Here is a 24,045-nt window from a genome sequence, read left to right as displayed (position 1 = left end):
TAGTTCTATTTTTAACCCTCATATGGTCTTGGCCTTCACAACATCCTCTGGCAAGGAGTTCCACAGGTTGACTGTGCGCTGTGTGAAGAAGAACTTCCTTTTGTTTGTTTTAAACCTGCTGCCCATTAATTTAATTGGGTGGCCCCTAGTTCTTGTGTTATGAGAAGGAGTAAACAACACTTCCTTATCTACTTTCTCACATGCACTGAGCTCAATGTTCGAGGGAAAGTTTATTATCACTGCACTGTGCTGAGATTGCTGAGAAGAGCAGAGCGTGGGTGCGACAGGGAGAGAAGGGGGCAGAGCAGAGCGGGAGTGACACAGCGTAACTCAGTGATGCTTTGCAGAAGGGACTTTGCAGCCGGGGACACAGGATCTGGTCTCCGCGGGGAGAGGGAGGGACCCGATTCAGTCACAGCCCAGGTGTTGGGAGCCCCCAGGGGCAAGCGACCTGCCTCCCCTAGGGTTTGCGCTTACAAATGAAGGGGTATCTCTCTTCACAGTGAACATCGTGCCATTTCTGATAATCTGGAAAGAAAAACAGAAATGACCCGTAGGGTGGGGCAGGCTGGGCCGTTCCTGCTCTTACAGTGACCCCTCCCCCGCCCCGTTCCGTGCCCCTTGCAGAAGATCCCAGCTCCTGTGCACAGCCCTGAGGAAGAGGAGGGTGGGATGGAGCCCTGAGCGCCCCAGATTGGGGCAGCCCCATTCTGCAAAGAGAGGCCAAGGCTCAGTGTGAAAGGGGAGACGCCTGGTCCATGTGCTACTGCTCCTACCTCACACACCCCATGTGCCCCCACCCCAGCCAGAGGGCAGAGGAGAGAGCGAGAGCCCTGCCCCGGGACTGGGGCACCTGCTCAGGAACTGGGCTGCTGCCTCCTCCCTGCTGAGTGAGCTGCCCCCAGCCAGGCCCCCTCCATGCCCTGCCCACCTGGGTCTGGCTGCACCCATGGGAACCTCTGTCCCAGGCAGGGCTCAGCCCCCATGCAGAGGGGATGTGTCCCTGTCCCAGGAGTCAGTGTCACCGGCCTGCTGTGCACAGAGCAGCACGTTCCTCCCTCAGACCCCGTTACCCCTCTGCTCTGGGGGTGTCTGTGCCCGTGCCCGGGGGCTGCCCGGCAGTCGGATTCCTGCGTAGCCAGGCCAGAGAGCGCCCAGGGAAGGACAGTCCTGGGGCTGGGCTGGGTGGGCTCAGCCCCTCAGCAGCACCCCAGGCCCAGCAGGGAGCTCCGCGGGGGGGGCGTATAGGCCATTCTCAGTGCCCTGTTCCCTGGGGTGCGGGTTTCTGCTGCTGTTTGACTCTATCCCCGTCCAGTGACTGCGGCCCTGGCTGTGCCCATCTGCCGGCACCAGGCCTGATGGACAGTGAGCCTGTGACTCAAAACCATATCATGATGCACATGTACCAGGGGCTCCGTTAAGGTTACATGGGCAGCCTTAGTCTGGCACTTCCTTGACTTTGGGACTTTCATGTTCCTTTAACATAATGTTTTGGGTGCAATTTTGGAATAGTTTATAAAAGTAACAAAGAATTAATGTTTTAGTAAAATGTGAATCAATTATTACAGAGCCCAGTGCTCAATGGGCTGCTTGTTACAATAGCGTGTGACTGTCTAACACACCCGGCTCATGGCATGCCCAGGCCTGTCCCAGTGATAAATGGAATTGGTCTGAGAGTCCCAGAGCTGCTCATCACTCCCCACACCCACTGGCACTGCAGGCCCTGTTGAGATGTTATTGACATAAACTATGACTGTATCGATCATTGTTGCAACCACTGTTATATATTTGCACCAAATCTTGTACAAAGGAGGTGCAATAACTATGAAAAAGTTCTGATTTGCTGGTTATGATGATGCTGTCTGTATGTGTGTATCATTTTTGTCATTGAAGTTATGAATATGGGCTCTGTACTTGTATCTCAATGTATTTTGATTCTCAGTACACTCAGTGCAGCATTTGGTCAGCTTCTTGAGAAGGGACTATTCTCAGTAAGTGCCCAGTCAAGGAACACTTAATGGACAATGGACTTTGGGAGACGCCAACCCACATCTGAGCTTTCCTGGGAAAGTTCAAATCCCCATTCAATGAAATGACCCCTCTCATTGTGAATGTATAATGGGGGTCACACTGAGAGGCTGGCCGTGCGAAGGGGGTCACCAATAGAAAAAGGCTGAAAACCACTGGGCTAGCTTCTGTCACCGTCTGGGCTATTTGGAACTTACACAAGCAGCCGGTGTGTGTGCAAATGCTTGTGAGTAACACGACCCCACGAGGGGGACAAATGCAGCTCTGGTATCCACATCATTGTGTAGATCAGTGTTTGCACAGCAGGGGTGCAACAGTGACTCCGAGCCATCACCCTTTAACAGCTCAACAGAGTCCCCATCTGGGGCCGGGGGGGGGATGTGTGTGTCTGTGCGCGCGCGTGTGCATATCTCTCTCCTGCCTGTCACTGGAGCAGACACATGAACTGACCCAGGGGAGCTGGTAGGCAGCAGTTTTACCAGGTGAGACAAAGGGTTCACTCCTGACTGCCCTCCCAGCATGGGGCAGGGAAGAGAGAGGAGCCAGGATCTGCACTCCAGAGCGTGCTGGGGCCAGCCCACATCAGAATTTCAGGACCCGTGTTGTCAAAGCACTGCCAGGGTGATAGGTTCATGTTGGTCTGAGCTGCCAACTTACCCGTATTGTAAAATAACACTGTGCAGTGGTCGATTCCTAAACTATTATCAGGTTGTCCTTTATCCCAAGCTCTGAAGCTTAACGGGGATTCATCTGACCACCCCCAGTCTTGACCACCTCCAGTCACCTGCAGAGACAAAGGAGAGCAGAGCCCCTGTCAAACCCAAGGTTACATAGCTAGAGACGTGCCCCGGAGGTGAGGGGCCATGGCAGGGCACGGACAGAGGCTGCCCAGTGACCCTGGAGACACTGATCATTGCTATGAAATCTCAGCGCTGACAACCAGGGCTACATTTACTGGCAGCTGAAGTTACACCAGGACCTGCCCAACCCTCCGAAGGATGAAAATAGCAAGTGAAGGGAGAGTCTCCAGCACCCCCTGACCCTGCCATCCCCACATCGCCAAGGAGAGCGCACCCCGACCTGCCCTCAGGTTCCACGTCCATCTCCAGCACAGCCCGACAGGCAGCACCTGCAGCGTCATCCCACGCGCTGTCCCGCAGCCCCACGCTGCTGCCCCCGGTCTCTCTCGTGTGCACAGACCCACGCGACGACACTCCCAAAGCCCATCCACAGGAGAGTTACTCTGCTCCCCACTGCAGAGATCACGGCGGTCGGTCTGGGGCACGGGGGCGCTGGATGAAGCTGGGGGTCGCACTGTCGGGGATCAGGGGCTGCAGCAGAATTAGTCACCTGGCGACCCACCCAGCGCAGCCAGCCGGCTGCAGGCCGCCCACCTGACTGCACCCCCTGCCTGGGCAGGAAGGGCAGCTGGCCGGCTCTTAGCCCAGCAGCTCTCGGGCTGCTCCGTGTGTTCATGCCACGGCCGCCATCCTCCCTGTGCCTGCTGCTCCACGCCGTGCTCCTGTCCTGCTCCAGCCCTGCTCCTCCTCCTGCTCCTGCTTGTTTCCCAGCCCTGCTCCTGCTCAGTCCTGGCCGCCTCAGCTTGCTCCTGGTCCCGACTTCCTTACCCTGCCCCTGGGCTCCAGCTCTGACCCTTGATGTGCCGCCTGGGTCCCCTCCTGCCTCTGACCCTCAGCTTGGCTCTTAATGCCTGACTCCGGCTCTGACCCTTGTATTGGAGCCGCGTCCTGCTCCTGCTCCGACCATTAATCCTGACAGCCCACGGCCCCGCCTCTATCGTGTGTCCCTTGGGCTGTTTGCTGGGGAGGGAAGCAGAAGCCGTATGCGCCTGGAGTGGGCTGCCAGCACCTCAGCCGATGGAAGGAGCCGGGAATGTTGGTGACGATCCCCTTGTTCTGTCCATGCGTTCAGGGATTCGGGTGGGTCCTGATCCCCCCTTCCCTGTCCCTGAACAGAGCTCTGGGTTATTAATTCCCCAGGGTTTTGTACGGGGCCGTGTCCCTCGTGGGCAGCTCCTCCGTGGGCGGGTGCAGGGGGAGCTGCCGAGGGGCAGAGGCTGATGCTGCCCCGGGCTCAGTGGACCCCCCGAGCGGTGAAAGGCTGCGACGTGGCCCAGGAGGTCTCTGTCTCTGGCATTTTGTCACGGTGAGAAGTGAGGAGGCCAAGAGCAGTCGGGCGTGTTTAGCAAATGACGACAGCCTGTGGGCTGGAGGGAGCCTCGTGCAGGAGTCTGCGCCGTCACCCTCCCCCACCCCCCAAAACACCAGCCTCTCCCGCGCTCCGGGGCCAGACAGGAGCGGCTGCAGCAGGGTGCGTCTGTGCTGCCCAGCAGTGCTGCCCCCGGAGCTCCCCCGTCTCCCATCGGTGCCACCGGCGGCATTGCTCTGCGGCTGCCGGCCGGCCAGCAGGGCCAGCAGCACCCACCACGTGCGCCCAGCCCTGAGCTCTCAGAAACGTCCCGTTCAGCCTCGGCAGCTGGGAGTGTGGATTAACAAGCAGGGGTTGGCCATGGCCTGGCTCGGGGACAAGCAGCACAGTGAGCCCGGAGCAGCAGAGACGCTGGATGCAGAGGAACCCACCGAGGAACAATGGGCAGCTCCAGGAGCCGGGGAGCAGCATGTGGAGCAGGCTGTGACTGTCAGACACTGCAGCCTGGGGCAGCTCTGTGCAGGGTTTATGGGGGAACAGCAGCGGCTGGGCAGGGCCCCAGGGAGAGACACTGACTGAGCCTGGCCTGGAAACCAGCCTGCACAGGCCCAGAGTCCGTGGAGGCTCCGGGACGGGGGGCGGGACGGGGTGGGAAGGGGGGGGTGGAGGCAGGGCTGGGCGTGGAAGGGGCGGGACCAGCCCCTCTCCTGCTGCTCTGCTGCACAGCGGGCTGGCAGCTGCCTGGGAGCCTGGCTGGGGAGGCGGCTTCTGCTCCCGGTCTGGGCTCGGGTGCCGGGAGCAGGGACGGAGGGAGCCGGAGCTCCCCCACCCCCATGGGCAGGGAGCAGCAGCCGCCTGCCCAGCCAGGCTCTGTCCGGCTGCAGAGCAGCGACCAGGAGGGGCGGCGGAACGTGCCGGGGCGCGGGACGGGACCGTGGGAGGACACGGTCCCTGCCCCGGCCCCCCACACACACAGGTAACGTGGGATGGGGAGAGTGCGGCGGCCCTGGGCTGGGTGCGGGGGAGGGATGGCTGGGGGGGGGACATGTGACCTCCCCGTTAGACCAGTATGGGGAGGCACCAGTCATCTAAGGGGCGCCCTTGGGGGAGGGGCAGAGCGGGGCGGGAAGAGGCGGGGTGGGGTTTGGGGAGGGGTGGAGTGGGGCAGGAAGGGAACATAAGAACCGACAGTGGCCAATGCCAGGTGCCCCAGAGGGAGTGAACCTAACCGGCAATGATCAAGTGATCTCTCTCCTGCCATCCATCTCCACCCTGTGACAAACAGAGGTTAGAGGCACCATTCCTTACCTAGCCTGGCTAATAGCCATTAAGGGACTTAACCTCCATGAATTTATCCAGTTCTCTTTTAAATGCTGTTATAGTCCTGGCCTTCACAACCTCCTCAGGCAAGGAGTTCCACAAGCTGACTGTGCGCTGCGTGAAGAAGAACTTCCTTTGATTTGTTTTAAACCTGCTGCCTATTAATTTCATTTGGTGACCCCTAGTTCTTGTATTATGGGAATAAGTAAATAACTTTTCCTTATCCAATTTCTCAACATCACTCATGATTTTATATACCTCTATCATGTCCCCCCTTAGTCTTCACTAAACATTAAAAAGGTGTAGAACAGTTTTTAAACTTGGAGATGGGGGAAAGCCGACTGCTGCAGAGAAGCATGTGGATCGGACACAGACTTCTCTTAGGGGAGAGTCTGATGATAGAGAATCTCCAGGGTATAGTCAGGAGCAGAGGACAGAAGAGGATAATGTAAGGGCCGGATCAGATGCTAAACAGTCACATAAAAAAGAATCTGGCACATCAGAAAAGGGCAGACAAACAGGGACAAGTTTTTAAAGTGTTTGTACACAAATGCTAGAAGTCTAAATAATAAGATGGGTGAACTAGAGTTCCTTGTGATAAAGGAGGATATTGATATAATAGGCATCACAGAAACCTGGTGGACTGAGAGCACTCAATGGGACACAATCATTCCAGGATACAAAATATATCGGAAGGACAGAACAGGTCATGCAGGGGGAGGGGTGGCACTATATGTGAAAGAAAATGTAGATTCAAATGAAGTAAAAATCTTAAGCGAGTCCACATGTTCCATAGAATCTCTAGGGATAGAAATTTCATGCTCTATTAAAAATATAACATTAGGGATCTATTATCGACCACCTGACCAGGACAGTAATAGTGATGATGAAATGCTAAGGGAAATTAGAGAAGCTATCAAAATTAAGAACCCAATAATAGTGGGGGATTTCAATTATCCCCATATTGACTGGGAACACTTCACTTCAGGACGAAATGCAGAGATAAAATTTCTCGATACTTTAAATGACTGCATCATGGAGCAGCTGGTACGGGAACCCACAAGGGGAGAGGCAACTCTAGATTTAATCCTGAGTGGAGCACAGGAGCTTGTCCAAGAGGTAACTATATCAGGACCGCTTGGAAATAGTGACCATAACACAATAGCATTCAACATCCCTGTGGTGGGAAGAACACCTCAACAGCCCAACACTGTGGCATTTAATTTCAAAAGGGGGAACTATACAAAAATGAGGGGGTTAGTTAAACAAAAGTTAAAAGGTTCAGGGACTAAAGTGAAATCCCTGCAAGTTGAATGGGCCCTTTTTAAAGACACCATAATAGAGGCCCAACTTCAATGTATACCCCAAATTAAGAAAAACAGTAAAAGAACTAAAAAAGAGCCACCGTGGCTTAACAACCATGTAAAAGAAGCAGTGAGAGATAAAAAGACTTCCTTTAAAAAGTGGAAGTCAAGTCCTAGTGAGGCAAATAGAAAGGAGCACAAACACTGCCAACTTAAGTGCAAGAGTGTAATAAGAAAAGCCAAAGAGGAGTTTGAAGAACGGCTAGTCAGAAACTCCAAAGGTAATAACAAAATGTTTTTAAGTACATCAGAAGCAGGAAGCCTGCTAAACAACCAGTGGGGCCCTTTGACGATCGAAATACAAAAGGAGCGCTTAAAGACAATAAAGTCATTGCGGAGAATCTAAATGGATTCTTTGCTTCAGTCTTCACGGCTGAGGATGTTAGGGAGATTCCCAAACCTGAGCTGGCTTTTGTAGGTGACAAATCTGAGGAACTGTCACAGATTGAAGTGTCACTAGAGGAGGTTTTGGAATTAATTGATAAACTCAACATTAACAAGTCACCGGGACCAGATGGCATTCACCCAAGAGTTCTGAAAGAACTCAAATGTGAAGTTGCCGAACTATTAACTAAGGCTTGTAACCTGTCCTTTAAATCGGCTTCGGTACCCAATGACTGGAAGTTAGCTAATGTAACGCCAATATTTAAAAAGGGCTCTAGGGGTGATCCCGGCAATTACAGACCGGTAAGTCTAATGTCGGTACCGGGCAAATTAGTCGAAACAATAGTTAAGAATAAAATTGTCAGACACATAGAAAGACATAAACTGTTGAGCACTAGTCAACATGGTTTCTGTAAAGGGAAATCGTGTCTTACTAATCTATTAGAGTTCTTTGAAGGGGTCAACAAACATGTGGACAAGGGGGATCCGGTGGACATAGTGTACTTAGATTTCCAGAAAGCCTTTGACAAGATCCCTCACCAAAGGCTCTTACGTAAATTAAGCTGTCATGGGATAAAAGGGAAGGTCCTTTCATGGACTGAGAACTAGTTAAAGGATAGGTAACAAAGGGTAGGAATTAATGGTAAATTCTCATAATGGAGAGGGGTAACTAGTGGTGTTCCCCAAGGGTCAATCCTAGGACCAATCCTATTCAATTTATTCATAAATGATCTGGAGAAAGGGGTAAACAGTGAGGTGGCAAAGTTTGCAGAGGATACTAAACTACTCAAGATAGTTAAGACCAAAGCAGATTGTGAAGAACATCAAAAAGATCTCACAAAACTAAGTGACTGGGCAACAAAATGGCAAATGAAATTTAATGTAGATAAATGGAAAGTAATGCACATTGGAAAAAATAACCCCAACTATACATACAACATGATGGGGGATAATTTAGCTACAACGAGTCAGGAAAAAGATCTTGGAGTCATTGTGGATAGTTCTCTGAAGATGTCCACACAGTGTGCAGAGGCGATCAAAAAAGCAAACAGGATGTAGGAATCATTAAAAAGGGGATAGAGAATAAGACGGAGAATATCTTATTGCCCTTATATAAATCCATAGTACGCCCACATCTCGAATACTGTGTACAGATGTGGTCTCCTGACCTCAAAAAAGATATACTGGCACTAGAAAAGGTTCAGAAAAGGGCAACTAAAATGATTAGGGGTTTAGAGAGGGTCCCATATGAGGAGAGATTAAAGAGGCTGCTTAGGACTCATCAGCTTGGAAAAGAGAAGACTAAGGGGGGATATGATATAAGAATGGTGTCCCTAGCCTTTGTTCGTCAGAGGATGGAGATGGATGGCAGGAGAGAGATCACTTGATCATTGCCTGTTAGGTTCACTCCCTCTGGGGCACCTTGCATTGGCCACTGTCAGTAGACAGATACTGGGCTAGATGGACCTTTGGTCTGACCCGGTACGGCCTTTCTTATGTTCTTATGTGCCAGCAGTCTGGTTCCACTTTGGTTTAAGTGGAGCCCATCTCTCCTGTATAAGCTCCTCCCATCCCAGAAGTTTCCCCAGTTCCTAATGAACGTGAACCCCTCCTCTCTACACCATCGTCTCATCCACGCATTGAGACTCTGAAGCTCTGCATGCCTACCTGGCCCTGCGCGTGGAACTGGGAGCATTTCTGAGAATGCCACCATAGAGGTCCTGGATTTCAGTCTCTTCCCTAGCAGCCTAAATTTGGCTTCCAGGACATCTCTCCTACCCTTCCCCATGTCATTGGTACCTACATGTATCACAACCACCAGTTCCTCCCCAGCACTACACATAAGTCTATCTAGATGCCTCGAGAGATCCACAACCTTCGCACCAGGCAGGCAAGTCACCATACGGTTCTCCCGGTCATCACAGACCCAGCTATCTACGTTTCTAATGATCGAATCTCCCAGTACTAACACCTGCCTTTTCCTAGCAACTGGAGTTCCCTCCCCCGGAGAGGCCACCTCAGTGCGAGAGGCGACCCCAGCACCATCTGGAAGGAGGGTCCCAACTATGGGAAGGGGTGGGGTTTGGGGAAGGGGGTGGAGTGGGGGCAGGAAGAGGCGGGGTGAGGTTTCGGGGGAGCGGGTGGCGTGGGGGCAGGGTCTTGGCAGAGCAGAGATCGAGCCCCCCCCCCCCCCACTGGAAATCAGGAAGTCGGTGCCTATGCCAGGCTGTTTGCTGGACTAGAGACTGGCCTGGAGAGCTCCCCCTCCCCCGGTGTGGTGGGTCCCTGGGCGCTAGTGTCACGAACGTGAATATTAGTAACAGCAGCTTATACTCTGCACCGGGCGCTGGGGATCGATCCTGTGACTGAAAACCCAGGTGGTTGCAGCCGCTTTTCACCCCGTTCCAATGGAAATCCTGCTCTGGCGCCACCCCCGCCCCAAACAACAACCTCACTGAGCAGAGACCCAGAGCCCAGGGGCTGGGGAGGGGCTGCCAGAGGCAGAGCGGGCACCGGGCACTCACCTTCTGAGTGTCTGAGAGTCCGATCCAGATGTGAATCTTCTTTGTGGAGTCCGGCTTGACGTAATGGGCCAGCATGTTCTTTTCCTCAGCACTGTGAATGGAGGCGAGATGGGCCCCGGGCCAGTGGTGCTGGCACTCAGCCTGGGAGAAGAGAAACCAGAGCTAGTTATCCCCCATTCCCCCAGGCAGGGAACAGCAGGAGCGAGTCCAGCTCTGTTCTGGGGCCCTGCCTCCCCCGGGCAGCAAGGGCTGTGAGGGGACAGGACCCCCTGGTAGTGCCTCTCCCCTCCCCAGGACCAATGGGGGGAGCAGGTAGAGCCGCCTCCCTCCCTCCATCCCACTCACCTTCCCAGCCCCCACCCCGCGCAGCACAGCCACAGCCACCCTGTGCCCTGCTGGCGTCACCCAATCCCTCCCGCCCCAGCTCCTGGGCTCTGCTCTGAGCACCGGCCTGCCCTGGGCCATGGCTCTGCCAGACCCACCCGCTGTCATGCTGGGAGGAGAGCACGGGTGGGGCGGATGAAGGGCACGGTGCTGACCCAGGCACTCGGACACTGCCAGGCGCTCGGCTTGTGCCCGTGAGCAATTAGCACCACATGAGCTCAGTGCAGCCCTGGCCGAGGGGATTTCCTGGCAGGTCTCACAGGGTCCTGGAGCCCGGGCTCCAGCCAAGCCCGGAAGCCTACACAGCAATGAAACAGGCATGGCAAGTGGGCAGCAGAGCGACGGGCAGACAGGCTGGTGGCGAGGGCCAGAGCAGAGCCCCGCAGAGACACGCCGCAATCGACCGTTGTGGTGACAATCGAGTGCCTCAGCAGTGCAGCGTGTAAGGTGCCCCCTTAGCCCCCACACACATGCAGGGTGGGAGGTAAACTCTGCGGATGAACCTCTGAACTCTGGGGCTGCCTTGGCCAAGGACAGCAACTGTCAGTGGGGTACAGAGAAGGGATGGGAATGTTAATGGGGCATTTGGATTGCTGAGCTTAAGTACCTGAGGGGAAAAGGACACGGACCAACTTACTTGGGGGTGGGTCATTTGTGTTTATGAACCCTAGTTGCATTAATATGCAAATTAATGCTGATTTTTTTCCTCCTTTTATTAAAATGTTTTGCTACACTCGGACTCAGTGCTTGCGAGAGGGGAAGTACTGCCGGTTAGAGGCCCCCGGGTTGTGTGTAATTGTCCCAGGTCACTGGCTGGGGGCTCGAGACGGTTCTGTGTTGTATTGTTGAAACGAAACCCGGCCCTTGTTGCTGCTGGCTCCACGTGACAGAAGGGTTACAAACATAATAAATGTAACATCCCTGTGGTGGGGAAAACACCACAGCAGCCCACCAAGGTAGCATTTCATTTCAGAAAAGGGAACTACACAAAAATGAAGAAGTTAGTGAAACAGAAATTAAAAGGTACAGCGCAAAAAGTGAAATCCCTGCAAGTGGCATGGAAACTTTTTAAAAATACCATAATAGAGACTTAACTGAAATGTATACCCCACATTAAAAAACATAGTAAGAGAACCAAAAAACAGCCACCGAGGCTAAACAAGAAAGTAAAAGGAGCAGTGAGAGGCAAAAAGGCATCCTTTAAAAAGTGGAAGTTAAATTCAACTTTTTAAGTACATCAGAAGCAGGAAGCCTGCTAAACACCCAGTGGGGCCCCTGGACAATCGAGATGCTAAAGGAGCACTCAAGGATGATAAGGCCATTGCAGAGAAGCTAAATTAATTCTTTGCATTGGTCTTCATGGCTGAGGATGTGAGAGAGATTCCCAAACCTGAGCCGTTCTTTTCAGGTGACTATGAGGGTTCCCTCTACACTCTGAACTCTGGGGTACAGATGTGTGAACCTGTATGGAAGACCCTCTAAGCTTATTTCTACCAGCTTAGATTAAAAACTTCCCCGGGGCACAAATCCTTTCCTTGTCTTTGGACAGTATTTCTGCCACCACCAAGTGATTTAGACAAAAAAATCAGGAAAAGAGTCCCTTGGAGTCCTTTGTTCCCCAAAATATTCCCCCAAACCCATTCACCCCCTTTCCTGGGGAAGCTTGAGAATAATGTGAGTTCCGACCAGACCCTTTGTCCCTAAGACACTGAAAATCTAACAGGTTCTTAAAGGAAGAACTTTATTTAAAGAAAAAGGAAAAAAAATCACACCTTCAAAATCATGATGTAAGGTAACTTTACAGGGAAATAAAAAGATTTAAACACAGAGGATTCCCCTCTAGGCTCAGCTTGAAAGTTACAAAAAACAGGAATAAAACTCCCTCTTAGCATAGGGAAAATTCACAAGCTAAAACAAAAGATAATCTAACGCATTTCCTTGCCCTTACTTATAATTTCTGTATTTTTAAATGTATCATTTCAGGTTTCAGAGTAGCAACCGTGTTAGTCTGTATCCACAAAAAGAACAGGAGTACTTGTGGCACCTTAGAGACTAACAAATTTATTTCAGCATAAGCTTTCATGGGCTACAGCTCTCTTCTTCAGATGCATAGAATGGAACACACAGAGAACACCATCATAGAACATAACCACATCAGCCACGCCATCAGGGGCTCGTTCACCTGCTCATCTACCAACGTGATATATGCCATCATGTGCCAGCAATGCCCCTCTGCCATGTACATTGGCCAAACCGGACACTCTCGACACAACAGAATAAATGGACACAAATCTGACATCAGGAATCATAACATTCAAAAACCAGTGGAAGAACACTTCAACCTCTCTAACCACTCAGTGACAGACTTGAAGGTGGCAATTTTGCAACAAAAAAACTTCAATAACAGAGTCCAAAGAGAGACTGCTGAACTCGAATTAATATGCAAATTAGATGCAAATGAGATACAATTAACTTAGGTTTAAACAGAGACTGGGAATGGTTGAGTCATTACACTAATTGATTCTATTTCCCTATGTTAAGTTCTCCTCACACCTTCTATGGGTCATCTCAATTATCACTTCAAAGGTTTTTTTCTCCTGCTGATGATAGCTCATCTCAATTGATTGGACTCTTCCAGTTGGTATGTGTACTTCCACCTTTTCATGTTCTCTGTATGTATAAATATCTCCTGTCTGTGTGTTCCATTCTATGCATCTGATGAAGTGGGCTGTAGCCCACGAAATCTTATGCTGCAATAAATGTGTTAATCTCTAAGGTGCCACAAGTATTTCAGGTATGTTTTCAGGAAATGTTTTACCTGCTTGGTCTCTCTTACCATCCAGAAAGGGAACAAAACAAAGAGAGCACAAACAAAACCTCCCCCGACCCCTGGATTTGAAAGTATCTTCTTTTCCATTGGTCCTTCTGGTCAGGTGCCAACTAGGTTAATTGAACTGATTAACCCCTTACAGGTAAAGTGATTCTGTACCTCTGGCCAGGAGGGATTTTATGTTACTTCATACATAAAGGTTGTTACTCTTCCCTTCATATTTATGACAGTGACAAATCTGAGGAACTGTGCCAAATTAAGTTATCATTACAGGAGGTTTTGAACAAATTGATGAATTAAACAGTAAGCCACCAGGACCAGATGGTATCAACCCAAGAGTTCTGACGGAACTACCAACTGTGGTATGTAACCTATCATTTAAATCATTTAAATCAGCTTCTGTACCAGATGACTGGAGAATGTGATTCCAATTTTTAAAAAAAGCTCCATATGCAATCCTTGTAATTCAAGGCCAGTAAGGCTAACTTCAGTACCGGACAAACTGGTTGAAACTATAGTAAAGAAAAAAATTGCCAGATACATATAGATGAACATAATTTGTTGGGGAAGAGTCGACATGGTTTTTGTGAAGGGAAATCGTGCCTCACCAATCTACTAGAATTCTTTGAGGGAGTCAACAAGCATGTGAACAAGGGGGATCCAGTGGGTCTAGTGTACTTAGATATTCAGAAAGCCTTTGACAAGGTCCCTCATCAGAGGCTCTTAAGCAAAGTGAGCTGTCATGGGATAAGCGGGAAGGTCCTTTCATGCATCAGTAACCGGTTAAAAGATCAGAAACAAAGAGTAGGAATAAGTGGTCAGTTTTCAGAATGGAGGGCAGTAAGTAGTCAGGTGCCCCAGGGGTCTGTATTGGAACCAGTCCTGTTCAACATATTCATCAATGATCTGGAAAAAGGATTAAACTGTGAGATGGTAAAATTTGCAGATGATACAAAACTACTCAAGATAGTTAAGTCCAAAGCAGGCTGTGAAGAGTTACAGAGGTTTCTCACAAAACTGGGTGACTGGGCAACAAAATGGTGGATGAAATTCAAGGTGGATAAATGTAAAGTAATGCACATTGAAAAATATAATCCCAAATACACATATGAAATGATGGGGTCAAAATTAGCTGTTACCACTCAAGAAAGATATTGCAGTCATTGTGGATAGTCCCAACCTGCAGCACCCTCCTACACCTCCAGCCCAGAGTCTATACCCCCCCCCATGTACCTCAACTCCCTGCCCCAGCCCAGAGCCATCTCCTATACCCCAAATCCCTCATCCCTGGGCCCACCCCAGAGCCCGCACCAAAGGCCGAAGCCTTCACCCACCCCACACACCTGAACCCTTTGCCCAAGCCACATGAAAGTGAGTGAGGGTGGGGGACAGTGACAGAGGATGGGGGGTGGAGCAATTGGGGGCGGGGCCTCAGAGAAGGGGCGGGGCAGGGGTGTGCACTTAGAAAGTTGGCAACCCTCCCCCGGCCCTCCCACCGGAGCTGATTCCCCAGCCCAGCCCAACTCACTTACTCTGATATTCACCCTAAACCCCACCAGCCTCCAGCTCCAGCCCAGGACCCCTGAGCTCTGCTGCCCCCAGCCTCTCACCTCAGCATCTCTCCAGTTTTTCTCTTGGGCGATGTATCGATAGCAGCTGTCTTGGAAGGGCAGCCAGCACCCGGGACAGGACACAGCCTGTACCCCTGAAGAGAGAGGGAGGGGACAGAACACAGTGGTTAGAGGCTGTTTGAGAGGCAGAGCCATTTCTTCTCTGGCCTGGGGGCACAGAGGGACGGGGTGGAGCCATGTCCCAGCAGGGGAGGGAACGGGACAGTCTGAGGAGAAAGACACAGTGTGCAGGGACTGGGGCAGCCCAGCCGGGAGCAGAGGCCGGATGGGGGAGAAGCTGGGGCTGGAGCGGAGCCATGAGCAGCCCTTGGAGAGGGACCCCGTGGGGACACGGCCGGCCAGTGGGAGGGGACCACGGGAGGGTGGGGTGGGAGCCTGGAGCTGACGGGGGCTGAGCGCCCATTGCCCAGGGACTGACCCCACCCAATCCTCATGGGAAGAGCCGACCCTGGGGGGCCTTTCACCCACCTTCTCTCACCCGCTCCCTGGGGAGGGGCCGCAGGGCCTGGGCTCCCCCCGGGCAGTGACCCCCAGCAGCAGGAGATGGGCAGTGGCTCTGGGAGCGACGAGGGAAATGAATTCACTTCCCGAGGGGCCGGGCAGGGACTCACCGGCCATCGAGGGGTTAAAGATCAGGCAGCCGAGGAGGCAGAGGCTGAAGCAGGCTACTGGCCCCATCTTCTCACTTCCCCTGGGGAGAAAACACACCAGGGAGATGGGGCCATGAGAGGCTGGGACACCCCCCAGAGCGACCCTCCCCTCCCCATGGGGCATTTCCCAGGGGGAGGTGCCTAGATCCTGGGGCTGTTTGCTAAAGCACCTGGCTGGGCTGGAAGGGCCCCGAGAGGGATCCCATCCCCCAGCCCTGGGGCACCAAGCTCGGAGCCCATCTGCCTGGGTCCGAAGGGCCCTTCCTCCTCCACCCCTCACTGAGCCGGGCCCCAGGGACAGAACTGGACACTCAGCAGGGAGACAGGTCCCAGCTCCTCAGTGGCTGGGCTCTGCAAGCAGCATCTCCAGGGACTCCCCAAACCAGGGCTGCAGGTGGGGAGGAGCCAGGGGTCAGCAGGGAGGCCGTGGTCACTCAGATGGGACCTGGGTCCCAGGCAACAGGGTCCCATTTGCAGAGCAAAGCAGTTCTCAGAAGGGGCATTTGCCATCTCCCGCTGTCCCTCTCTCCCCCAGTGCTGGGGCTGGCAGGTCCCCTCGGTAGCCACCTACATGGAACTTGGGGGGAGGGCACAGGCGACAGGGGGGAGAGTTTGGAAGAGGCCCCAGTGCCACCAGGATGGAGGCCAGTCTGTGTGCACGTGGCTGGAATGCCAGCTGCAGGTGCAGCACCTCTGCAATTGTTCTCTGACTAGAGAGCCGGTTTAGTGTTAGAAACATGGAGCCTTTTGTGTTATCACCCAGCACCTGGTACATGAAACACCCACTGACCCCACCCCTGGGGCCTTTCCCCACTAACAGGTGTTCCAATCACACTCAGATCTCCAGCTCCAGGGACAATGGGTGTCTGGAAAGCCAACACCGCGTGGTTGGGGTGGGGAGGGGGAGGGGCAGGGTTATAGTTACTGCAGCCCATGGTGGGGACTGGGACCCCCGTGCACCATTATTAGCAGAAGGGGTCGAATGGGAGAGCCGCCCTGCAGAGAGATGCTCCAGCAGGGACTGGACACAGAACTGGAGGCTGGGCCCAGCTCCCGGAGGGGCAGAGCGCTGGGCACAGCTCCGCAGGGCGTTAGGGTGCCGCGTGCAGGGCTGTGCTGGGGGGGAGGAAGGGGGGAGACAGAGACGGCCCCAGGGTCAGGGCTCAGGGGACACACACGGGACGAGCCTGGCCACCCACCCCCGTAACAGATAAACATCCAGTGTCGGTTTTAAAATTGCCCGTGATGGAGAATCCACCACGACCCTGGGGAAGTTGTTCCAGTTACTCTCACTGGCAAAAATTTCTGCCACATTTCCAGTCTGGATTTGTCTAGCTTCAGCTCCCAGGACTGGACCGTGTTACACCTTCGTCTGCTAGACTGGGGAGCCCATTGCTCAATAGCTGTTCCCATGTAGGTATTTACAGACTGGAATCATGTCACCCCTTAACCTTTTCTTTGCTCAGCTGAACAGATTGAGCTCCCTGAGTCTAGCACTGTAAGGCAGTGTGATAGACCCAGGCCAGTTGGGAACAGCAGAGTAGTAGAAGGGAGATATACTGGCCACTGGAGAAGCAGTTTTCTGTTCCCTGAGTGACCAGAGCAGGGGCTGCTCCAGGCTAATGAGAACACGTGACTCCAATTAACCTGCTAAAAGTCAGGTGAGGCTGTTAAGCACCTGACTCTAATGAAGGCCCCTCTGATGCTATAAAAGCACTCATTCCAGTCAGGCCAAAGGGAACCAGGGAGACAGAGGAGAGGACGTGCGTGTGAGGAACTGGGAGCAAGAGGTGTGCAAGAAGCGGAGAGTGAGTAGGCATCATGCTGGAGGACTGAGAAGTACAAGTGTTATCAGACATCAGGAGGAAGGTCTGGTGGTGAGGACAAAGAAGGTGTTGGGAGGAGGCCATGGGGAAGTAGCCCAGGGAATTGTAGCTGTCGCACAGCTGTACCAGGAGGCACTCTAGACAGCTGCAGTCCACAGGGCCCTGGGCTGGAACCCGGAGTAGAGGGTGGGCCCGGGTTCCCCCAAAACCTCCCAACTCCTGATCAAACACAGGAGGAATTGACCTGGACTGTGGCTTCTACTAGAGGGGAAGGTCTCTGGGCTGTTTCCCGACCCACAGGGTAAATCTGTGAGGCGAGCAAATCCGCCAGTAAGCACAGAACCCACCAAGGTAGAGGAGGAATTTTCTCACAGCAGGTTTTCTAATCCTTTAATGCTTCTTGTGGCTCTTTCCTGACCCCTCTCCAAATTATCAACATCCGTCTTGAACCGGGAACACCAGAACTGGGCACAGGATTCCACCAGCAGTCGCACCACTGCCAAACACAGAGGTAAAATAACCTCTCTGCTCCTGTGACAAAGTGGGATTCTTCTTAATGTAGGAGTGCCTCAGTTTCCTCTATGCATTTCCTAAGTCTCTGGGTAGTGGGATAAGGGGGTGTAATTGTTGCAGAGCAAAGGGCCAATGCACATAAATGGCCGACACTCTGTCTTCTGGCAACTGATGGCCTGGGCCCTTCCCCCCGCAAGGTGATAGCTGAAGGTGTTGGAGAACAAAGGAATCAGGTGACCTCCTGGCCCAGGAAAGGAACAAAGCCCAGAGAGGAGGGGCTGGAGATTGAGTCAGTTTGAAGCTGGCTGGGGACATGGAGTGAGGGCAGATGTGGGTGTCTGGCTCACTGCCCGCCAAAATAGACCCGGCTGAGGGATCCTGTTCTCTGTACCTACAAGCTCTGTGTTAGACCGTGTCCCTGTCATCGAATAAACCTCTGTGTTACTGGCTGGCTGAGAGTCACGTCTGACTGTGAAGTGGGGGTGCAGGACCCTCTGGCTTCCCCAGGACCCCGCCTGGGCAGACTCACTGGGGGAAGCGCATGGAGGGGCAGAGGATGCTGAATGCTCCAAGGTCAGACCCAGGAAGGTGAAGCCGTGTGAGCTTCTTGCCCTGGAGACAGTCTGCTCCAAGGGAGAGGAGGCTTCACCAGAGTCCTGACTGGCTTCGTAGGGACTAGTTCCAGAGAATCGCCCAGGGACTCCGTGACAGCTCCTATTTGAGATTCTGGTTTTTAAACCCCAGGTTAACATTAGTCCTTTTGGCCACAGCATTGTGCTGGGAGCTCATCTTCAGCTGGTTATCCACCCCCACATATTTTACAGAGTCTCTGGTACCCAAAATAGAGGCCTCTATCCTGTAAGTCTGGCCTGTGTTCTGTGTTCCTAGAGGTCTGCATTTACATTTAGCCATACTGAGACGCAAATTGTTTGCTGCACTCAGTTTACCAGAAGATCCAGATTGTTCTCTATCAGTGACCTGCCCTCTTCATTATTTACCACTCCCCCAAACTTTGTACCACCTGCAAAGTTAGAATCATAGAAGATCAGGGTTGGAAGGGACCTCAGGAGGTCATCCAGTCAAACCCTCTGCTCAAAGCAGGACCAACACCAACTAAATCATCCCAGCCAGGGCTTTGTCAAGCCTGACCTTAAAAACCTCCAAGGAAGGAGATTCCACCACCTCCCTAGGGAACCCATTCCAGTGCTTCACCACCCTCCTAGTGAAATAGTGTTTCCTGATAATCAACCTAGTCCTACCTCACTGCAACTTGAGACCATTGCTCCTTGTTCTGTCATCTGCCACCACTGAGAACAGCCGAGTTCCATCCTCTTTGGAACCCCCCCTTCAGGTAGTTGAAGGCTGCTATCAAATCCCCCCTCACTCTTCTGTTCTGCAGGCTAAACAATCCCAGTTCCCTCAGCCTCTCCTCGTAAGTCATGTGCCCCAGCCCCCTAATCATTTTCGTTGCCCTCTGCTGGACTCTCCAATTTGTCCACATCCCTTCCGTGGTGAGGGGCCCAAAACTGGATGAAATACTCCAGATGTGGCCTCACCAGTGCCGAATAGAGGGGAATAATCACGTCCTTCGATCTGCTGGCAATGATCCTACTAATGCAGCCCAATATTCTGTTGGCCTTCTTGGCAACGAGGGCACACTGCTGACTCAGATCCAGCTTCTCGTCCACTGTAATCCCCAAGTCCTTTTCTGCAGAATTGCTGCTTAGCCAGTCGTTCCCCAGCCTGTAGCAGTGCATGGGATTTTTCCGTCCTCAATGCAGGACTCTGCACTTGTCTTTGTTGAATGTCATCAGATTTCTTTTGGCCCAATCCTCCAATTTGTCTAGGTCACTCCTAACACGATCCCTATTCTCCAGTGTATCTATCTCTCCCCCCAGTTTAATGTCATCTGCAAACTTGCTGAGGGTGCAATTCATCCCATCATCCAGATCATTAATAAAGATGTTGAACAAAACTGGTCCCAGGACCGACCCTTGGGGCACTCTACTTGAAACCGGCTGCCAACTAGACATGGAGCCATTGATCACTACCCGTTGAGCCCGACAATCTAGCCAGCTTTCTATTCACCTTACAGTCCATTCCTCCAATCCAGACTTTTTTAACTTGCTGGCAAGAATACTGTGGGAGATCGTATCAAAAGCTTTGCTAAAGTCAAGCTATATCACATCCACTCCTTATCCATAGAGCCGGGTATCTCATCATAGAAGGCAATCAGGTTAGTCAGGCATGACTTGCCCTTGGTGAATCCATGCTGACTGTTCCTGATCACTTTCCCCTCCTTTAAGTGGTTCAGGATTGATTCCTTGAGGACTTGCTCCATGATTTTTCCAGGGACTGAGGTGAGGCTGACCAGTCTGTAGTTCACAGGATTCTCCTTCTTCCCTTTTTTAAAGATGGACACTATATTTGCCTTTTTCCAGTCATACAGGACCTCCCCTGATCGCCATGAGTTTTCAAAGATAATGGCCAATGGCTCTGCAATCACATCAGCCAATTCCCTCAGCACCCTCGGATGCATTAAATCTGGACCCATGGACCTATCAGTGATGGATTTATGTTTCCTTCCAGGTCACTGTCATAAACATACAGCTAAGGGTAGCATAAAATCCCTCCTTTACCCTGTAAAGGGTTAAGAAGCTCAGATAACCGGGTTGGCACCTGACCAAAAGGATCAGTAAGGGGAGAAGATACTTTCAAATCTGTGGGGGAAGGTTTTTGTTTGGGCTGTTGTTGTTCTCTCGGGAGACAAAGAGAGAGACCAAGCAAGTAATCCAGCTACTGAATGATACAGTGCAGAAATAGTAAGTAATAGCAAGGAAATGCATTAGAGTATCTTTTGTTTTAGCTTGTGATTTTTCCCTGTGCTAAGAGGGAGGTTTATCCCTGTTTTTGTAACTTTAAAGTTTTGCCCAGAGGGGAATCCTGTGTTTTAAATCTGACTGTCCTGTAAAATTACCTTCCAGCCTCATTTTACAGAGGGGTTTCTTTTATGTTTTCTTTATAATAAAGTTCTGTTTTAAAGACCTAGTTGGTTTTTAGTGTCCTAAAAACCCAAGGGGCTGGTCGGTGCTCACCTTGGTTACTCTCAGGCCTCCCCAGGAAAGGGCGTGAAGGGGCTTGGGGGGATATTTTGGGGAAACAGGAACTCCAAGTGGTCCTTTTCCTGAATCTTTGTCTAACTCACTTGGTGGTGGCAGCAATACCATCCAAGGTCAAGGAAGGATTTGTGCCTTGGGGAAGTTTTTAACCTAAGCTGGTAGAAATAAGCTTAGGGGGTCTTTCATGTGAGGGTTCACATCTGTACCCTAGAGTTTAGAGTAGGGAGGGAATCCTGACAGTCACTGATAACAATGTTAACTAGTGTAGGGCCGAGAACTGATCTCTGCAGGACCCCACTGGAAACAAACCCGCCCCATGGTTGGAATGTTCCACTGGGGACACCCAGAGCTGTGGGTCCCCGTGTTACCCCACGGCTTCAGCAAGGGTGAGCTTAGGTGGAGATTAGCCTGTTTGTCATCTTCCTGCCACACCAGCCTGCTCCACCGAGGGGGTTCCCCCCACCCCTCCTATCCTTCCTGCCCTGCCGTGGCTACTCCCACACCCCTCCCACCCTCCATGCTCCTCTGAGCAGGCTCCCCCACCCTCCTATCCTTCGTGCCCTGCTCTGGGGGCTCCCTCACCTCTTCTGCCTCCCTGCCCTTCTGTGGGGGCTCCCGCACCCCTCCAGCCCTCCCTGTTTTGATGTGGGGGCTGCTTAAACCCTCCTATCCTCCCTGCTCTTCCATGGGGCTCCTCCCACCCCTCCTGCCCTGCCATGGTGGCTTCCCAACACCTCCTGCCCTCTCTGCTCTGTCAAGGGGGCTCCCTCACCCCTCCCTGCCTCCCTGCTCTGCACTGAGGCTCCTCCCACCCCTCCTGCCCTCCCTTCCCTACCATGTGCATCCCCCACCCCTCCTATCTTCCCTTCTCTGTCGTGGGGCTCTCCCACACCTCCTGCCCTCCCTGATCTGCTGTGGAAGCTCCCCCACCCCTTCTGCCCTCTCTGCTCCATCAAGGTAGGCGTTGGAAGGGCTTGTGCAACACCCTGGTGGGGGGGACAAGGGGAGATGCCAGGTAGCACCTTGCAGGGGATCATTTGTCAGGAGTCACAAATGGGGAAGACACCCAGTTCAGTGCCAGCCAGGAAGGGTGGGGCCCTGGGCACTGCTCCCTGGGATGGGACGCTCAGCTCTGGTCCATATGGGGGATAGGGCAGGGGGCAGGGCTGCGGGTGGTGGAGAGCTGGGTAGACCCTGTCCCAGGGCCCAGGCAGCTCACACAGGGCAAGTGCGATCACCAGGCCCCGTCCCAGGGATTGGCTGCCACCGAGTGCCCAGCACCCAGCACAGAGGGGAGAAGGGACTGGACCGGGCAGGGACTCACCTACCTGTCTGTCTGTCTGTCTGTCTGTCTAGGTGGCTGGTCCAGAGCACTGGGTATTGGAGTTCAGCCTGTGCCAGGCTATGATTTCCCGGGGGGTTTATAGCCCATCAGGGGGGAGGGCCCACGGGGGGCGGGGAGGAGGAGGGTGAATTTGGAACTGGCCCAGATGTGACCGTTCAAACCCAGTGACGACACAGATACGAGATGACAATCTGCCCCCGCTTCTGCTCAGCTTCCTGCTGCCCCTGAGATGCCCTGGCGTGGCTGGCAGGGCGAGCGTTATTGCTGCTGAGTCACAGCCTGGCACTGGGAAGGGGGCGCTGGGGCAGGCGCTGAGGCAGATGGATGGGCCCAGAGAACACATGTGTTACCCAGGGTTTTCAGAACACAAAGCAGTGGTAACTTAACTGTTTCTCTCCAGACGGTGCCAGGAATAATAACTGGGAACACAGCAATTCCGTCTGAGAAATTATTGACACAAGCAAGCATGCTCTTATCTAAAACTACAGACTCTTTTTTCTGTAAATCTTGCTTCATGCAAAAACAACAGGTGCATATCACGGTTATTCTGCTCCAAGGCCGCCTCTCTTTATCCTCTTCATCCTCTGAAGATGTCTGTCAAAAACAAAATAAAACATTTTAAATTCTTTGTTGCAATCATTTAAAAATAAAAAAGGCCTACAGTCTATTCATGCTACCTCAATCGTACCCTCATCTGATTCTGAATCGTCATCATCATCCCCGGCTGACGCATCATCGAGTCTCATGCCACCTTCCTGTTATTAAACACAAACATATGGCCTTGTTTAACCTCCCCTTATATATGTTTATACTTATATTTCTTTCAAGATTTTCTAAGTAGCTTTTACTTCATCATGTTCTTTTGTTTCTACAGTTGACAACCGCTCGCTGCACACCCAGTCTGTGTCGTTTGTTTCTGAATCACCACCTGCCGGGGCTCCGTCCATCATTGTTTCAGCAACCTATTATTAAGCAAAACCATGTAGTAACGTTTAACCAGTGGCTCACATAGATATATTTCTTTTCTTTCAAATAATTTAAGCTGCTTTTACCTCCTCATGCACTTCTGGTTTTGCCGCGTCTTTCCATGACTCAGGGTCTATCAGTTGGTTCTCGACATCGCTATCCTCCGACGGTCCCTTTGTTGCCATGTCCTCGTATACAGGCTCTTCTTCCATTCCTACCTATAACAAAAAAAACATTTAACCATCAATATTTATAAAACATTTGTAATTTTTCATTAATTTATTATAAAAAGGGTCTTACCTCTGCCTTCGAGTCAGCTTTCTCCAAATCCGACAACAAATTTTTTCGCACTTTATCCTTTTTCTCTTTTTCAAATGGCCGTGGCTCCATAAAGTCTTCCTCTTTCTTTGGTTCAATTTCAGGATGAAATACGGGGTTCCGCAATGGTCCTGCCTCATTAGCAAAATAAGCCTAAAGAGGCCTTCTCTTCTGAACACGTACTGGTGCACCATGGGGCAATTCCGGCTTCTTGGCTGCTGTAGGTGTCTTGTACATGGACATGTCTTTGTGTCTAGGCTCCCAGGTTTAAAGCCCCGCTCGCAAAAATACGTGTTTTTATACACATGGCCAAATGCTCATTGGCTAGAGTTTTTCAAATAACCCACCACACAATAGTTCATTTCTAAAAGGCTCTTGTTTAAAATCTTGGGACTACAGGATTGGTTTAACAAGTGCATTCTGTGACCTAGCTGTAAAACAGCCTCTGATTGATCCACCGAAAGGAGGGGCTAGCCACCCAGGACAGTTATCATTTCACTACTGACAGTCACTGGGGTAGGATGTTTCGCTCTGCACGTGTTCAGTAACACAGACTCTATTATTGCTCCCCCCCTTTCTATTCTTGAATAACCTGCCTTTACCATCCTCTCTCCTTACTCAGTCACATCCAAATAACCTTTCTTTTCTTTTTTTCTGTAAACCTTACCCAAGC

At 51.9% G+C, this 24,045-nt stretch overlaps 2 protein-coding genes across 4 annotated transcripts in view; both read right to left on the bottom strand.

The window, feature by feature from the left end:
- The window catches only part of LOC120395891 (C-type lectin-like), a 116,959-nt gene extending 94,809 nt beyond the window's left edge, over positions 1 to 22,150 (bottom strand). For all 3 annotated transcript variants that reach the window (XM_039520695.1, XM_039520693.1, XM_039520696.1), the window contains exons 1-2: positions 22,072 to 22,150; positions 17,550 to 17,554 (exon numbers count right to left, since the gene is read on the bottom strand). The gene's annotated coding sequence lies outside the window, so the exon portion shown is untranslated. The remainder of the gene's footprint in view (positions 1 to 17,549; positions 17,555 to 22,071) is intronic.
- LOC120380663 (C-type lectin BfL-2-like) lies at positions 461 to 23,615 on the bottom strand. The gene is made up of 10 exons (XM_039498637.1): positions 23,556 to 23,615; positions 23,355 to 23,459; positions 23,141 to 23,272; positions 22,766 to 22,843; positions 21,674 to 21,729; positions 15,247 to 15,326; positions 14,615 to 14,709; positions 9,787 to 9,931; positions 2,686 to 2,802; positions 461 to 528 (listed from the first exon to the last, which is right to left on the bottom strand). The coding sequence occupies exons 1-10, from the start codon at positions 23,613 to 23,615 to the stop codon at positions 461 to 463; spliced, it is 936 nt and encodes a 311-aa protein (XP_039354571.1).
- Between the last annotated feature and the right edge of the window lie 430 nt (positions 23,616 to 24,045).

Source organism: Mauremys reevesii, linkage group 1, assembly GCF_016161935.1.
Source record: "Mauremys reevesii isolate NIE-2019 linkage group 1, ASM1616193v1, whole genome shotgun sequence".
Classification (NCBI taxonomy): Eukaryota; Metazoa; Chordata; order Testudines; family Geoemydidae; genus Mauremys; species Mauremys reevesii.
Note: the sequence above shows the minus strand (reverse complement) of the source record. Positions and strands in the feature narration are given on the sequence as shown.